Source organism: Mytilus californianus, unplaced genomic scaffold (assembly GCF_021869535.1).
Source record: "Mytilus californianus isolate M0D057914Y unplaced genomic scaffold, xbMytCali1.0.p SCAF_4, whole genome shotgun sequence".
NCBI lineage: Eukaryota > Metazoa > Mollusca > Bivalvia > Mytilida > Mytilidae > Mytilus > Mytilus californianus.
In genome coordinates, this window is record NW_026262690.1 from 25379063 (window position 1) to 25398764 (window position 19702).

At 31.5% G+C, this 19702-nt stretch overlaps 1 protein-coding gene across 9 annotated transcripts in view; it reads right to left on the reverse strand.

Moving 5' to 3' along the window:
* Positions 1-19702, reverse strand: part of LOC127737778 (phosphatidylinositol 3,4,5-trisphosphate 5-phosphatase 2-like) — an 84110-nt gene that overhangs the window by 61251 nt on the left and 3157 nt on the right. For 3 of the 9 annotated variants that reach the window (XM_052248688.1, XM_052248687.1, XM_052248696.1), the window contains exon 1: positions 4889-5093. In XM_052248688.1, coding sequence (XP_052104648.1) covers positions 4889-5001 — 113 coding nt within the window. In that variant the 5' untranslated portion in view covers positions 5002-5093. Of the gene's footprint in view, positions 1-4888; positions 5095-7055; positions 7113-7982; positions 8013-11011; positions 11093-14858; positions 14921-19702 lie in introns of those variants that run through there. The other 6 variants (XM_052248691.1, XM_052248690.1, XM_052248692.1 and 3 more) reach the window with 6 other exon arrangements.

A 19702-nucleotide genomic window follows, 5' to 3' on the forward strand; every position in this document is an offset into this window, starting at 1 on the left:
AATAGTGACATCTAAGTTCTGTTTAGAAATAAGTTGATATGGGTCAGCTGCTGCAATCCAAAGTCCATGTGGTAATATGATAAATGTTTTCTGACTGTCAGAACAGATATATCTTAACTGTTCATCTGCAGCATCAGTTGTAAACATCTTAGGGCTCATAGTTGACCATTATAGAATTTCTGTTTGACAGAACAGATATATGGTTTATATAGTTTGCAGCACTAGGAAGGCCAGGAATTTTAGTTTTAGTGTGAGTGGAGGTGTTTTGCACTGGTGATAATACCTGTCATATACCAAGATAGAAGAGTAAAACTTAATTGATGCCTACACAATGTCCTGATTGATTTTAACATTGCTGGTGTTTAACCAAATGTCATGAGTGAAATAGCACTGCTTATTACCAATAAAAAGTAACCAAATTAAATTTTCATACCCTGATATTGGGAGTGAAACTTCATTTGAACTTCTTAAAAACTTGGTGCTTAAATGAATTTGTGAATAAAATCATTCCCTTTCAAGAAAAGTTTGATGAAAATTTTCCTTGTACAATGAGTGTTGTTAAATTTCAAACTATTGGCAAATAGGAAGTGGCTGCGAAGTCTATGTAAAAATTCAACTAAAAACTATAAAGCTGCAGACCAAATACAAATCATTCCCTTTCATAGAAACCATTAGAAAAATTAGACAAAAGATTTATACCCAAGCTCCTGCGGACCGACAGTAAGGTAAGCATACACTATGAACATCCAAAGAGATAGAAAAAGTCCAGATTGCATAGAGGGTGGCACAGTTTTTTTTAGACCTGCCCTTATCATTCTAGCATATTTTAAATCAAACTGCATGTTCATACCACACCTACATCCTGTCAAAATACTAACAGCATGAACATGCTCACTGAAGCATGAAATCAAGGTCACACAATCCTTGATTATGCCTCAAACTAAACATAAAACTTAACCTAAAGTGGGACAAACAAATGTTAGAATGGATGAACAATCCAAAAAACTGTAAGCCCCAAGTCTGCTTGTTTGGTGTATAATAAACAGTTAAATATCCTACAGCTAAGCATCTTTAAAATATCTTAAACTATATTAGTGAGAATGAATAAATCATAAAAAAAATCAATTTCTTTGTATGAATTTACTCTAAAAAATTAATCCAATTGTTGTAAACATAATAAAAGTACAGAGAAATGCATGATTAAGATTTTAATTAAATATCTTGATACATATGACAATTTCATCAATAGTATATATCACACTACTGTTACAGTTCAATGAAAGTCCAAATTAGTCATCAAATTGATTGAAAATTCCAAGAAATGTATCCCCATTTATCGATTATATGTGTGCAAACATTTACTGAGAAACTGGTCTTTAGTTTAAACTGCAGAATCTGATGTAATCCCATTGATTGATTAAATGATCTGAAGTATTACATCATTTTCAACATATATACCAGCATTGAAATGTACACTAATTTTACAGTCCAAGATTTCCTCTTTACCATGTTATAAGTAATATACAATATTTTGAAGAGGCAATTTGTCATCAAGTTATGTCCTACACAGTTAAATAAAAGTCTCCTTTAAATATCAAGCAAAAAGTACTTTAAGAGATCTTACATGTTATTAATATTTTAAATATTGGACAAAAAAAATCAGAATGAAAAAACAACTCCCTGAGTGATCTTGTGATTGCTTCTAGTGAGACAGATTGTGTATTTGTCAATTCAGAAGGGCTAATAATTCCCTCAGTAGTCTTGTGATTGCCTCTAGTGAGACAGATTGTGGGTTTGTCAATTCAGAAGAGCTAGTATTTCCCTCAGTGATCTTGTGATTGCCTCCTGTGAGACAGATTGTGGGTTTGTCAATTCAGAAGGGCAAGTAATTCCCTCAGTGGTCTTGTGATTGCCTCTAGTGAGACAGATTGTGGGTTTGTCAATTCAGAAGGGCAAATAATTCCCTCAGTGGTCTTGTGATTGCCTTTAGTGAGACAGATTGTGGGTTTGTCAATTCAGAAGGGCAAGTACTTCCCTCAGTGATCTTGTGATTGCCTCTAGTGAGACAGATTGTGGGTTTGTCAATTCAGAAGGGCAAGTAATTCCCTCAGTGGTCTTGTGATTGCCTCTAGTGAGACAGATTGTGGGTTTGTCAATTCAGAATGGCAAGTAATTCCCTCAGTGATCTTGTGATTGCCTCTAGTGAGACAGATTGTGGGTTTGTCAATTCAGAAGGGCAAGTAATTCCCTCAGTGGTCTTGTGCTTGCTTTTAGTGAGGCAGATCATGTTTGTCTATTCAGAAGGGCAAATGACTCCCTCAGTGGTCTTGTGCTTGTCTCTAGTGAGGCAAGCTGTGTATTTGTCAATTCAGAAGGACAAAATACTCACTCAATGGTCTTAGGCTTGCCTTTAGTGAAGCAGGTAGTGGGTTCATTAATTCACAAGGGAAAATAACTACCTCAGTGGTCTTGAGTTTGCCTCTAGAGAGGCAAGCTGTGTATTTGCCAGTTCAGAAGGGCAAACAACTTCCTCAGTAGTCTTGCGATTGTCTCTTGTGAGGCAGTTTTTGGTTTGATCCTACCACAGTGGTCTTGTGCTTGCCTCTGATGAAGCTGGTTGTAGGTTTGACCCCTGTACCCTCATTCTTGTGCTTGCTTTAAGTATGGCAGTGTGTTTGATATCAATCAATCAATCAATCAATCAATCAATCAATCAATCAATCAATCAATCAATCAATCAATCAATCAATCAATCAATCAATCAAAAGAGCAATCAAAAGAGCATTGGCAATTTAGCCCAGGACTACTTTGAAAGGGAAACACTGCATCTCATTTTTGTATGTTAAACTTATCTATTGGCTATATCTTGCCGTGGAACCCCTTTTATTACATTCAATTTCAGTCAGTTGAAAGGAATCCTTATGAAGTTTTTTTACATATATAACATGACATTCTGAGTCTTTTCTTTCACATTAGGTTTAAGCTGATTAACAAGGTCTCAAGAAGATAATTTTTATACCAAAAAATGTATCTCAAATCTAGAATCTAATGTTCAACATGACAACCACTATCAATATCAGCCAAACTAATCAAAGCAATTTGTAGGGTGTTTAAATTCTGGTAGACCTTGCGAACAGACAGACAAATCAGATACCTTATATATTCTGCACTAATAGAACAAAAATTAATAATCTGACTTCAGGGAGGACATAGAAAATGATAATGTTGGTTAATAAGCTTGGCACCATATAGTGTTTTTAGGCTTCTGCTTAATGGTTTCCTTATTTTCTTAAAAGTATAAATGTAATATTTTATTGGTATGCTGAAATGAATCCTTTTCAAGATTAAATTTACAGCAAAAGATGCCTTTAAGTAGTAGCAAAAAATTAATGTTACTGTCTGTTAAATATATTTGCAACACCATGCTATGTATGAAAACTTATGAGTTTTATATAATTTCAGGGAAGATAACTCAAAAATATAAACCAAATATTGTTGCACTGAATTACAACACATTACAACAAATCAGATTAAATGGTGTCTGTGATAAATATCAAACTTTTTACATTATCATGTCTTCATGTTACATGCATCATAATTGCCACCATATGTGTTTTATTTTCATTTTTATCAGAGCTGATAGCCTCCCTTTCATACTTGTCAGGGATGGTAACCCCTTGTCAGATAACTATCAATGATTTAGACAGACTGGATCAATTAACTCATATAATGGCTTCTCAAGCTTTCTTTCCAGATTTTAAATAAAATTGTGCTAAATTTAACAGACACTTAACACCAGGATAAGGGCATTAAATTAACATTGATTAAAAAACATTTACTGGTATTATACCAACAAGTCATGAACTGGAAGGTGATCTTATAAATTGATTCCAGTACAAAAATGTATTGCTATTAAAAACTCAAAATATCATTTTAAGAAAATCATAACAAAAGATGTATAATGCCATCAGGTACTGAAGATTTTTGAAGTTTCCAGTAAAATAACATTCACAGGTTTAAGGAGGAGATCTACTTGCAAGATAATTTAAAAGTTGAACAGGATAATGTATTTAACACAGTAACCTAAAAGTTACAGGCTGTATTCCATAAAACTTGAAAAATAACTATTTTTAGTCATGTTTTGTTCAGTTTTGGCAGTAAAAGAGGCAGTTAAATCTTCCCTCTTGTGAAATGGTGACAGGCTCCAATGTTTTGTAAAGGCAAATGTCAACCAATAACCTTAAAGTGACAGGCTCTAATTATGATTTGTATAGATATATATCAAACAGTTACCTAAAGAGGACAAGCTATATTGATTTGTAAGAAAATATGTGATTCAAGCCAGAACTATTCAATAATTAATACTCTCTCCCCTAGTGACAGTCGAGAGGTGAAATGAAATCAAAAATATTTGGTCACTGAATTCCAAATGCATAGTACATAATATTACTGAAAAACCTCACATATATGTATATTGAATAAACATAGAGTAAATTGTTTACTTTTCCCTGCATCTACCTGCCTTATCATATACCCCATAGAGCATGAAATTGAAACACAGTTTCTTGTATTTTGACTGTAATTATAAATTGATTATATCAGTGTTGTTTGGAGTCCTGATGTTTAATCTGTTTCTTAAACATTATACAAATCAGCTAATTGTTGCAATAACAGCTAGCATGCTTCTTAAATATAATTTCATAGATGAACACCTGGTCAGTTTAAATGGCAATTCATAAAATATATCTTCTCTGCTGGCAAATGATTCAATGGCATAAAAAAATCAAACAAATTTTATCAAACAACATAAAAATACAAGGAATGATAAAAATATTCTTTTAATTCTCAGCTAGGACTCAGATGTCCTTCCTTTATCTCTGAATCTTACCTAGTGTTACCAACAGACAAAATGACAGCCAATTCTTTAGTAGCTTCTTGGTAGTCATTATCAAACATACAATCAAACACTTCACCTAATAAATCCATGTCGGAATCCATCATTTAATAATTTTATCACACTTTATAACTCAAACAAATCAAGATTTTTCATATAACAAAACTATTCCAATTTTGATGTATCAAGTCAACATCCAAGGACCACTTTTGTATGAATGTAAAAATAGTTCCAATTTTTTCATGGTACATTGTAGTTATTATTTTTGTGTTTCCTCTTTTTTCAGTTCATTTTTGGTAATTCAGAGTGAACTTTATAACAGGATATAAATATAATTTTAAGATGCTAATCATATATACAGGGAAGTTACATTTCTTACTTAAATACTGTTACATGTACATAATATACTTAAACATGTCAAAGGTACTTATAATTACTTACTTAACACTTAAACCTGTATATAAACACTTTAAAAAAAGAAGTTTAATGCATCTGAAGTCATATAGTCTTTGATGAACAATAAAATGTACCATGGTTTAATTCTCCATCAGATATTTTTAGAGATATAAATCTATACTATTTCTAACATTGATCTTTATACATGTATCCTGTACATATAGGGATATCATTAATTTACATCTATTCCTTATTTTTATAGATATGTAAAGGGATTTGATAAGGAACAAAAAAATGAAAAAAAGAACAGTCATTTATTCACAAATGTTATCAGATTCAAATTATTACATTTAAAACTGTTGAATGAACACCAAAAACCTATGGAAATCAGTTCATAGTCAATGCCATAAGTTTGGAAAAATCACAATTTTTTCATAATGTCTCACTCCAGTCAAAAGAATGTGGTCCCAGGTTAGAGGATGGTTAGGTCCCGCAAACATGCTTAACTTCTGTATGTGCTTGTCCCAAGTAAGGAGCCTGTAATTCAGTGGTTGTTGTTCGTTGCTGTTTATCATATTTGTTTTTCATTTCTTGTTTTGTACATAAATAAGGCTGCTTATTTTCTCATTTGTTATTTCTGGGCCTTAATATAGCTTGCTATGTGGTATGGTTTTACTCATTGTTGAAGGCTGTATGATGAACTAGTTGCCTCTTTCTATGTCATTTGGTCTCTGGTGGAGAGTTGTCTCATTGGTAATCATACCACATCTTCTTATTTTTATATTAGTTCCAACAATAAAATAATAATAAAAGTAATAATTCAATAATAATAATAATTCTTTATTTAAAGAGGGTTACACAGTTAGCTATAAAACTATACTTCCCTGAAGCCCTCAAAGAACTAATGTAAGAAGATGAATATCAAAAACAAATTCATATCACCATTACAAAGCAACTCATAAACAAACATAATCTCCAGAAATTTCCCCTTGAAAAAAGTGTTCTTACCAATGCTAGTCAGTGTAACCTATAGTTTGTAAATATTTCAAATTCTTGTACATATACATGCATGAAACTTACACATTATTATATACTCAGTATATACTCTAAACCAAAAACAGAAATACCTTGTATATAAATGGTTCTACTGATTTTAATAACATCGCCCCTAAATTATGTTCTCATTTTGTTAGTAGCATCCTCTGAACCAAAATTTGACCTTTATTGTTATTTACTGTAATTTTGATGGAAGTCAACTAATATCAAAACACCATGTTGCAGTACTGCCAGTTTTCATGAAGCAAATGCAAGATATTTGGCCAAAATTGTAAAGATCAAAGAGAAAAAACATTAGATCAAAGGAAAATGCGGCCAAATAAGCATGAAAATGCATGAGACTTGGCAGCCGTGATGTTACAGAGGGGTCCCAATTTGTAAAAGTAAGTTTCATGTTTGTGATTCATTCAACAAAAGATGTTCATGCTTCCCCAGCAATTAACCATGTAACAGTTAATTAAAACAAAGTCTTTGCTCCCTTCCAGGTTTTCAATATATACCAAAGCTGCTCATAATAATCACCTGAAACTTGACCTACAATTCTTCAATCTATGAGAAAACATTTTGTGATTGTTTATTAAACATTGAATAAAAGTTTCAATTAGTTCAATTTACATTCACTGAGTGATTATCAATACTATAAAAAATAATTAAAAATAATAACTAAATAAAAATAACATTCAGCCATTGGTATCAAAATAAGTCTAACCTGCATATTACCTTCCTTCAAGCAGCACAACTGCTAAATGAAGATGTATATGTCAAGTCTAAGGGAAATAATTCTGATAAGAAAAGTAGGGAAACTCCCAGGAAAATTTAAATCGTAAGTCTCATAAAGTCACATGGATGAGATGTGATGAACAGCTGACTATTGAAAAGTTTAAATACAAGTCATCCTATGAAATACTGATCTTATTACAATATCAAAAATATTTATCTTAGTTCATAGTTGAGAGAAGAGCATCTGTAATAACACTTAATTCTTGGAAGGAATGTAAGTTTGGAATGAAATTGATATAAAAAAAGTGTATTACAAAAATTCCTTTGCATCTATATTTATTTCAAAGTATTCTGTAATTTTTTTAGATCAATCAATTTTTAAGGTCAGTTGGAACTTGAATTTACCACCCCATTATCTTTTCCTGATTTAAAGATATTGGGCAGCTTGTTAAAACATGGCAAAATTCTAGTCTCACTGAATATCTCAAAAGAATACTGGGTTTGGCCCAGCTTACAATTACTAAAAGGTTTGAATATTTTCGTTGGTTAGGTTATTCATGCATTATTTTTCGCCCCTGTGTTTAATTCAAAGCAACTGCAGCCATATGTGTTGATTGATCAAATCTCTATATCCAACTTTCAAAAGACATTCCCTAAGGAACTTTCAACTAAAGAGGTTACATTTAGCCCAGTAGTTTCTACTTTTTAAACAATGCATTGGTTCGAGACTTGTCGATGTTCATTTGAATTTTATCAGCAATATAGCAGAACTACAAATTTTTAAGCAAAGGATAGATATAACAAATTACAAGCAAATGTAAAACAATATCTAAATTGATTTAAAATGTAGCTTCATTTCAAAGTCGATTACAGCACTGCATTATTTGTCAAATCCTCACACAAAGCTATAACTTACATTTTATAAAGCACTGTCCACTCCTTGTAGCTTTATAAGATATAATAAATATAAATTTAAAGTTCTACAAAAACTAACAAAAGTTAAACCTTCATATCCTGGTGTTTTCATTTAAGATTTTTTTTTGTAAGTTCATTCATACCTATCATTTTCCTGTTTTTGTTTATTTATAAAAGAAATTTGAGATAAGGTAAACCATTTTAAATATATTTCAACTATATTAAAAGACAAACAGCCACCATAACAGACACAGTTTAAGATAGGGGTATTGTAATTAACTATTAATCCAGATACAAATCAAACTGTGTTTAATAGTAAAATAAACTGTTGACACAGAGATATGTCTTGCCTGTCTGCATAAAATTCAGAAAAAGACAATCTGATAGACAGCAACATTGCGAATTAATTCAAAGTTGCTGGACCAACTAGTGGGTAGAGCCTCGAAATGGTTGACAAACTGAGATGTACAGACAGCGATGTAACTTGATAGAAAATATTGTCTATTGTAAGTAGTTCCTATCAAACTAACTTAATCATAAAAACTTAACATTGAAAATTGTTAATTGATTGAAAGTCACTGGACCATAACCTAGGGGGCAGGGCCTCGAAATAGTCATCAAACTGATATGAACTGATAGTAATGCAACTTTATAGAAAATATCATTGATCTATCGCAAGTAGTTCATATCAAACTAACTTAAGCAGAAAACGTATCATTGAAAATTGCTAATTAATTGAAAGTCACTGAACCATGGCCTAGGGGAAAATTGCTTATAAATTCAAAGTCACTAGACCATGTCCTGGGGGCCAGGGACTCAAAATAGTTGTCAAACTGATATGCACTGATAGTAATGCGACTCCATACAAAATATCATTGATCTATCACAAGTAGATCCTATCAAACTAACTTAGCAAAAAACTTAACATTGAAAATTGCTTATTAAATCAAAGTCACTGGACCATAACTTTGGGGGGTAGGGCCTCAAAATAGTCATCAAACTGATATGCACTGATAGTAATGCAACTTTATATCAAATATCAATGATCTATCACAAGTAGTTCCTATCAAACTAACTTAAGCAGAAAACTTAACATTGAAAATTGCTTATAAATTCAAAGTTGCTGGACCATGACTTAGGGGGCAGGGCCTAAAATAGTCGTCAAACTGATACGTTCTGATAGTAATGCAACTTTGTATTAAATATCAATGATCTATCACAAGTAGTTCCTATAAAATTTACTTAAGCAGAAAACTTAACAATTGTTGATGCCACCACCGCCGCAGCCGTCACCTGAAAAGCAATCCCTATGTCTTGCTTTCCGCAACTTTCGTCGCTGGCGAGACAAAAACTACTTTGTCCATTAAATATGACAACAATGAAGTTATTGTATTGAAACTCAGAGTTTGTAATTTTCAAATAAAAAAGAAAATCATAAGATTCATCCTGCATTGGGTTCTTGAAATATTTTTTATTCATTCTCAAGCTATAAGCAAAACCTTAAATTTGACTGAAGGCTCCCAGGAGCCTGATTCACTCACCTGGCAAAAATATGCAACATTGAAATAATTAGCAACAGTGCTCGGCAGTAATCTTTCACACACTAAGTTAGATTGCTGCACTCAGAAAATATCTCAACAAAATTGTCATGTCATTTAAAGACAATGACCTCAAAAAGGAGTCAATTGCCAATTTCCATCAATTGAAATTCTTTTAGATCTTGTCTTGCTGATAATTTTTGCTCTTGACATTAATGTTATTTATTTTCAAGATATTTATTTTCAAGACTATTGGAAAATTACTAAAAACAGATCTTATTTTGCTGTTTGAAGATTCTCTTTATCTATTTTAGTTCGCAACATAATAGCCAAAAATGCAAAAAATGGGTTAAAGTTGTCATTTAAGGGGAATAACTCTTATAAGGAGTTGATGACAATTTTAGTTATGTTGACTTACTTGTAGACCTTATCTTGCTGGTAACTTTTTTTGCAGCAAACAATTTTTTTCTATCTATTATAGTAACTTAGTTTGCAGGATAGCAACCCAAAAACTCACAACTACTACAAGGAAGGGATTGACAATTTGAGTTGTGTTGTCTTATTTGTAGATCTTATTTTGCTGATAATTTTTACATCTTACAGTTTTCTCTAGGTATGATAATTGTTCAAGAAAATAGCCAAAAATGCATAAAAACAGAAAAAAATTATTACTCTAGGGCAATAACTCTTATCACAAAGTTGACTATCAATGTCTGATATGTTGTTTTTTTTATATTTTATTTGTTTACTTGAGAAACTGACCTCAGCATGTTATATAGACCTATACCACATAGTAATTGAGAAATTGACCTCAGTGTATTATATTCACCTATACCACATAGTAATTGCGAAATTGACCTCAGTATATTATATTCACCTATACCACATAGTAATTGAGAAATTGACCTCAGTATATTATATTCACCTATACCACATAGTAATTGAGAAACTGACCTCATGCAGCATATATATTTCATTGACCTTAAACACATAGTTATTGAAAAAACTGACCTCAGCATATTCTATTTCCCTATATTCCACATATTTATTGAAAAACTGACCTTCACTTATGATCACATATGTATTTCTGACAACTCTATATTTTACTGTAGCTGAAAAAGTGACTGAGTCAAACTTATAACTTGGGTATGAAAAAACTTAACATATTATAATCCAAAAATTCAGTTAATGTTCACCTATTTGAAGAACTTATCTTGCTGATCTTTTTTGCTGCAAGTTTTAATTTATATTAGATGAAATATTAAGATATTAAGGTTAATACTTTTTTATTTCCCTGAAACTGAATTGTGTTCATACTATTATTGTTTTAGTCAAGATTCAATTGCCTTGTTTCACAATCATCATTCTTTCAAGTATTTACATTGCAAAAACTCCAGGAAATCACCTAAAAATGTTACGCAATAGCATGTATCTTATTAGCTTTTGATATAAGTATCAATACACCTACGTATACAGATATCAGTTAACTTACTTCCTTATTTTAAATGTGTTAGGGTGCTTTTATCACCGAGTCCATTGTCTCAGGTTCCATCTGCTTATCAGCCTTTATCTCCTGAAAAAGGAAATAAAAATATCTATTTTTAACAATATTTATTTATCATATACCCTACTGTTTAAAATTTGTATCTGATAATCACTTATAAATTTTCAAACCAAGATTTTTCTCCAAAGGTGAAAATTGAAACCAATAAAATTAAACAATCAACAATGGAGAAAAATTGCTGTTTTAAACATTAAAAGTCATAATCAGTTAAAAATGGCAGAAGGTAATTCAGATTATATAAAAATATATTTCTATTTAAACCAAAACACATAATACTTATGTAACTTGTTGTATTATAAACAAGACCACTACCGGGTCTGGACCTGCGTCTCTGCGTGCAATTGATTGAGGCAGCATGTATATCCTGGAGCATAACTGATCATTCCCAGACCAAAAATTAAAATCATTCACTTTAATAGGAGCCAAGAAAAATGCTCCTTGTACAATCACTGCCTGTAACTGAGTACGGCAGAAAGTGATTTTCCCCCGATTACAGTACTGATTTTCTCTGATTGATTACTGATTTTCCCTGATTTTCCTATGTAGAGAAAATCAAAAAGGTAATTATATATGAATAAAAGAAAATCTGTGTCAATAATTATGCAACCTTCCTTTTCATCCTACATTCTTATCATTGACCTCCCATGGGCAATATGGATTTTGATGACCAATCCTAAAAATAGAAAGTTTTCTGAAGCAAGGAAGTCATTGGAAGTGATTTTCTTATATCATTCAAATATCTAAAAGTGTTACTCTAATTATAGAATACTTATCCAAATGTGCAAATTAAGTTGACTTAGATCTGGAAGTACTTTTTAAGAAGATTAAGAAAATACTAAAAAAAATATGATTTCAATTTCTGATGCAGTGTACTGATTGTCCACGATCAGTGTACATGTGCAGATTGTCCCAGAGAAGATGAAGTTAATTACAGATTTTCCCCGATTTTCTCTTATAGTATCATAAGGAAAAGGGTTCATTCTAAGTTTTATTTTAAACTGTTACTTGCAAGAAAATGTCAACATACAAATGCTTTAACCTTGATTTCTAAAAATGTCATCTTTGAAAATATAGTAGATCACCATCAGAAGACATGTTTATCTGAGAAACTTGTCATTTGAAGAAGACTTGAAGAGTGTAGCAAAAGAGATTATAAAAGCAGACCATACCAGACATTCATTCCAGAACTTCTTGACAGAGAAGGAAAAACTTTAAAATACAAGATGACAATGAGTGTTGTGAAATTTCAAACTATTGGAAAGCAGGAAGTGGCTACACAGCAGATGTAAAAATATCTTACTCCCTACAACTCAACTTTCTTCGGTGATGCAGGTAAAGATACAGCCAGAACATAAAAATTTTGTGCAAAACCTTTAATGGGATATGTAACAACAAATCTTAATTGCTAAGTTCAAAATAAATTAGCAGCCTTTCTGCAGCTAAATACATCTATTTCAAGTTGGCATTAATGAGACATCAACCTAACAACACAATTAACCCATAAAAGGCATACAGAGGACTTTAACATAAGACAACTGCCTATATTAAATACGTCAAGATCTAACTTACCACAAGTCTAGAAAAGTATTTCTAACACAACCACTTATAATAAATTATAAAAATTTCTTGTATCAGTTGACTTAGATTATTTATAGATAAAATGACTTGACCCATAACTAATTAAAAAAAATACTTGTTTTTAGTGCAATGTATAAGTGTGTCAATCTCTCTATTAATGTCCAGGGAAATAATCTTACCAACAGCTTCTATTATGATAGTACTAAACTTCCTTGGTAACATCTATCTTGTACTTCATAAAAAGTGTGAGAAAAACAAAATGTCACTGTATGAATTTATTTAGAAGTACAGTGGCTAATATTAGAGTGTAAAACAGAAAAAAACTAGATGTGTCGGAACGACACGAATGGCCCCGTCTCAAAATTTTTTTTTTAAATCTGCAATTTTAACAACACATTTGGACACAAACATGCATGGATAGTATCCAGCTCTCAAGACCAATACTAGTTTGATGAAAAATTTCCTTGATCAATGTGTAGTTAAATTTCAAACTACATGTATCAACAAACAGGAAGTGGATGTACTGAAGATGTGTTGAAACAACATGAAAATCAGCAGAGCTGAACGAAACTTAAACTTGAACTGTAACTCATCATGGTTAACTCACATACCAAAAATCAGCCCAATATCTGAAGGCGTTTAGAAAAAAAGTCTGTATAATGGTTTGGTGACGGAATGACGGATTATGACTGAATGACGGACAAGGGTAAAACTATATGGCCCCGACAACTTTGTTGCAGGGCCATAAAAACCAAAAGGATGTACAGCCAAAACCATTCCGGTTAACTATGCATGAGAATAAACTGAGATTTTTTTTTTAAATGAATCATTCAAATCATGCTGGATCCTAATTAAAACATTAGCTTGCCTGTTGCTAGTTCCCATGGATATTAACAATCCAAGGCCCTTTTTACTCTTTAAATCAGATTTATCAGATATTTGGTTGTCTTTGTTTTTTAACGATAAACTTGTCAACACTCTGGATGAATTTGGTATGGATACTTGTCCATATATAGTAGAAGATCATAAGTGACCTTAGATGTGTCTATAATTGTATGGAGATGTCCGAGTTTTAAAAAAAAAGTTAATAAAGAATTAGAATTAGAAATTGCTGATGCAATATCATACATTAATCTTAATTGGATATAGATATTGTTTACAGAGCATTAAGTTGTACATATATATGTTTGGAATTGCTCTCTCAGAGGCCAATAAACCTTTTTTAGTATCTTTAAATTTTGGTAGCTATTGCCCTTTTACATGTTTTTTATATTTAACTTTATGTAAGTTGTTTATGTTTTATCATGTTGATGGCAGTTGGGGTCAACGGGTCTTTTGATGGAAAAGAAAGGATACAGTGTATGAATTCATGACACTAAATCACATAATTATATATAAAAAACAAAAAAACACTTTATTTACTTCTTAATAAAAAATTTAGATATATTAACCCCATAATGGTTTGTAAACAAAAGTACCTTTACATGTTAAAAAAGATATTGAATTTTTAGTAATCTGATGACATCTGGGGGTCATTATAAACAACCATATATACATTGTAATTAAAGATTGGAAGATTTGAATGAAAGTGCTTGTCAGCATGTTTAGTTTTGCACATAAATATATTTTATTTGCACTGAAAACATTTATTACAGTAACTGTATAAAAGGGGGAGAGATGTAAGTTTTGGTATAAAAAAAAAAAATTCTATTATCTGATAGCTTTTCCTAAAGTAGAAAAGCATATGTATAATTCCATTACTTTCGAAACAGTTCATGATTTATAAAGGAGGATCTGGATAGGGGTCTCTAATTTCTGTATTCTTTAATTTTTTAGGCCATTATTCTCTATTCTTTATACTTTTTGCCCATTATTCTCTATATTTTAGCACCTTATTATTCTATATTCTTTATTTTTTTATCCATTTTTCTCTATTCTCTATATTTTTTGTCCATTATTCTCTATTCTGTAAACCCCCATCCACACCCTCATAAAGGGAATTACATGAAGATAAAGTTAATCTTCTGTTTAAATGCAGATTTAAAGTCAGCTGCTAAGAAGTAAATATGTTCCTTTTTCTCAATTTGGTAAATACATTTGTAACCTTTCACATGTATGCTCAGTAATTTTTTTCTCAAAATATATTAAATCTTTAAAGAATATGATTTAAATTGAAAAGAATTTTAAACCCTCTGACCTTGGTATATGTATGTATGAACTTCCTCTTTGTATGTAATAACTTCCCAAAAGTAGTTATTGTGTTCATTAAGGAAGTTTAAACATTTATATACAAAAATGAATTTAATAAGATTCTGAGTACATTCTAAAGGAAACTAACTCTTATGTTAAATGTAAATATATATTTCAGCTTGTAAACTAATCGTCTACTTCAGATATGTGCTAAATAAAGTTGAGGTTCTATATATTTTGACCTTTTATTTCCTTACAAATTAAATTTTTTACACATCAAGTTTCTAGTGCCAACTTAATATTAAGTGGTTCTTTTTAGTTAAATATTCATCCCAATAGTCTTTCTTGGCACATCTGATGTTAAGATACAAAATTTATCTCGCTACCACCCATAATCCTTAAAAGTGATACTGAGTCAGACAAAACTCTTTGCAGGTTGTAAACTTTACTCCTAAGCTTTATATTGAAGTTGCATTTCCTACTTTATAAAAAAAATAAAAAAGTCACAAAAAACCTCTGTGTATTTCTAAATAAATGTTTGAATACTGAGGTTACCCCAAGACTTTGAAACTCAAACAACCCTATATCTTATATGTATGCAAATAAATAGCTGATTCATTAGTGCATGTTAAGCATGTATACTGTATTTTCACTTCTTAAGTTCCAAAACTCCTATACAACAAATTTTAAAATGTTTTAAAAGACAAAAGAGGGGGGAAAAGTGGTGATTTTGTGAGACACACCAAAAATTGTCAATAGAAACAATGGAGGGATCCAAATCCCAAGGAGCAACTAATTATGCTCTGTGGGAATGAGATCCAGATTTTACCTACCCACCGTTACAAACTTTACATTAATTGCTCCTCGGGATTCAGATACCTTTGCAGATTTCAGATGGGGATCCCTTGTTTAGGGATAAAAACTTGAAAAATTTAATAAATCAAAAGGACATAAGAAAAACCCTTTAAAATCTGTTGTGTTTAAAGGGTTAAATGATGGATTATCTACATCAGGCATGCTCTTAACTGAAAATTTGAAACCATAAGGATGTATAAATTCTTCAGGAGCAAACATGACTAAAAGGGACTCTAAAAAAAATAGCCAAAACCATTTAAGGCCAACTTTAAATGAGGGAGTTAAAACTCTATGTTACAAATCTTTACAGAACCGAGCCTTGTGTAACAAATTTCCACAGAATTAATGCAGTAAACCTGATGTGGTAATCTAAACCTGCATTCTTTAGATATTTAACAATTTTTTTTATGAGGGGCCCAGCATGTCCCCCATACCCAAATCTTTATTTACATTGAAAACATTTAGCCTTGACAAGTAATATATATATATGGTTTTCTGGTGAACATATAAAAACAATTATATAACCTTGAAGATCAAATATCAAGGTCAGAAGGCATCTTGTCTTGTCATGCTGCTGCACTCATGTGCCAAATATTAAAAGCCTATGTTAAAGAATACAAAAGTAATACTCCAGACATGAAAATATAGAAAAAATTTAGTATTTTGATCATGAGGTCAAAGTCACATGTAGGGGTTGATGTTAAAGTAAAACATCATCTTGCCAAATATCATAAGCTAGCATAAAAAGATGAAATAAAATGCTTCGCTGAGCGCAGCTGGATACGACCGCAGAGGTCCAACCCTGAACAGTTGGGGCGAAAATGGGCACAATATTTGCGCTTGGTACAGGTCTGAATTTGGATTGTAATTAAATATTTGACACATAAATTTTTTTGCTTTTGTGCAATACACTATGCTGATGCGAATTGACACCCCACCACCACCAACAAAAAAAAAAAAAATTTACCCCTCCTGTTTTTTTTTTTGCTTTTGTGAAATACACTATACTGTTGCGTATTGACCCCCCCCCCCCCCCCCCCCCCCACCCCACCCCAAAAAAAATAAATTTGTTTACCCCCCCCCCCCTTTTTTTGCAAAAAAAATTTTTTTTGAATAAATTTACTTTACCATAATTATCAATTTAAATACATCATAAAAGTCTTAAATAGATAATTTAAAAGCAGTGTAAGGGAGGTAATCCAACATTGTACAATATTGTACAATTTTGTTTTTGGATCACCTCCCTTACACTGCTTTTAAATTGTCCATTAACCAGGAAACCCTTGTTTTTTCCCCTTTTTTTCCCCTAATTCCTAAACGGTTTGAGCCATAACCCCCCAAAACCAATCCTAACCATCCCCTTGTGGTATGGAAACTTGTGGTATAATTTCAGAGAGATCCATACACTTAAACACAAGTTATTGTCTGGAAGTTACAAAAATGCTTATTTTTGGCCCCTTTTTGGCCCCTAATTCCTTAAGTGTTGGTACCATAACCCCATAATCAATCCCAACCTTCCTTTTGTGGTATTGAACCTTATGGTAAAATTTCAAAGAGATCCATTCACTTAATTAAACTAAAGTTATTGTGCAAAAACCAATGTGTCTTCGGACGACGACGCCAACGTCATACCAATATATGACTGCAAAATTTTTTTGCGGTCGTATAAAAAGTTAAGTCCAGGACAAAGTTGTGTGAGATAGAACCAGAAGAAGAAACACTACTAAATAAGTATTTTTCCTTTCGTTTAAGGCGTAGACATAATAATAATATTTATTCTATATTAAAAGAGGGTAACAGTTAGCATATAGATTTTCTTCAGGCCCTCATAAAAAACAAGGATTGAAAGTATAATCTAACACATACATGTATATACAGTGTAACTGAAAAAATCTTTTCTAGAGTTTATAAACTAGCTTAAAAATCTTCTATAAAGGACAATAACTCCTATTAGGAGTTGTCTGACAATTTCAGCTATGTTAACTTATTTGCAGATCTTATCCTGCTGATCTTTTTGCTATTCACAAAATTCTCTCTATCTAATATACATAAACCCCTAACGGGAAGGATTGTGCCTGATATTCATATGATGAAGACATAATCTTTCAATCAGTTTAATTGAAGTCTGGAGCTGGCATGTCAGTTAACTGCTAGTAGTCTGTTGTTATTTATGTATTATTGTCATTTTGTTTATTTTCTTTGGTTACATCTTCTGACATCAGACTCGGACTTCTCTTGAACTGAATTTTAATGTGCGTATTGTTATGCGTTTACTTTTCTACATTGGCTAGAGGTATAGGGGGAGGGTTGAGATCTCATAAACATGTTTAACCCCGCCGCATTTTTGCGCCTGTCCCAAGTCAGGAGCCTCTAGCCTTTGTTAGTCTTGTATTATTTTTAATTTTAGTTTCTTGTGTACAATTTGGAGTTTAGTATGGCGTTCATTATCACTGAACTAGTATATATATTTGTTTAGGGGCCAGCTGAAGGACGCCTCCGGGTGCGGGAATTTCTCGCTGCATTGAAGACCTGTTGGTGGCCTTCTGCTGTTGTCTGTTCTGTGGTCGGGTTGTTGTCTCTTTGACACATTCCCCATTTCCATTCTCAATTTTATGTAGTTTCAGCGAAAAAAACACAAAAATAAGTAAAAGACCAGGGAAATATAAGGAGATGATTTGTGAGTTTGGACATGTGGAATTATTTGTAGATCTTGTCGTAGTAATCATTCTTTATGTTTACATTTTCCCTCTATCTACTATAGTTCAAAAAAAATATAATGGTTAAAATATGTCTTTGAAAGACAATAACTACTATAAGGAGTCTCCATACAATTTGTAGATCTTGTCATGTTGATCTACAGATTTAAGTGAAACCTTCTGCATAGTAAATTTAAACATCATTTTGAATATTTTCAGGTTATAAATTATGACAATGTCCTTTACACATTTATTGATCAGTTGATTCGAAGGTTCAAACTAGTTTGTATATTCAAAGTTTTTGATCTGTTGATTAGAGGGTAAAATGATTAAATATTACAAATTCAAATTCAAATTCAAGTTTTTTTATTAACCTAATCATAGGGCCAAAAAACAGACAAACAAATCATAACAAAGACAAACATACAGTAAAACTACCTTAATTCAACTTTTTACACCACTGTCAGACTGATTGGAAAAAAATGATCTGATTATAATTATATGGAGAGAAGGGTCAGTACACTTGTCCCATCCAAAGAGGGATAACTCTAATATTTCTTCATATTTTAAAATGAAGAATTATTACTACATATAATAAGTAAGACCAGAGACATATTGTACTATACTCGTCTCTAGTAAGACAATGTATGAAAATATAATAATAATCTGAAAGGAAAATATATAATCAGACATATAAAATACACATATCTGTATACATGTATATACTTAATAAAAACATTTGTTAACATCGTTAAATCCTTTGTATAATTATTAGAAAGTTACTTAATCAACCTTTCTAAGAGAATAAATTGTCTCCAGATGTTTACAAAATGTTGAAACATATGATGCACCTTCATTTAACATTGTTCATATCAATTCAAGAGATTTTCTTGGTAAAGGTATGTATTATACAATTATAGCCTTTGTATGAGGTCGATACAAGGATATATTGACCTGAAAGAAGTATATTGACTGAGGACGAAGTACTTCTTTGGGTCGATATATCCTGTATTGACCTTATAAATAGGCTATAATTGTTATATTATTAATTTCCGACCATATTTGTATCAAAATCGTCATTTGATTTTGTTGGAATTTTATAGATATCATATTGTCTCCTAGACAATAACAACATATTAGTTGTTATTTCATTTTCTTTTTTTGTTGTTTTTTTTTACATCTTATGTAATCGATCATAGATATTTTTTTATAAATCTTTTAACAATATCATGAAATTCATTACATGATGTCACAAAGTATATCGGTTTTTAGATATTCTAAAAATAACTGTGCAATATGC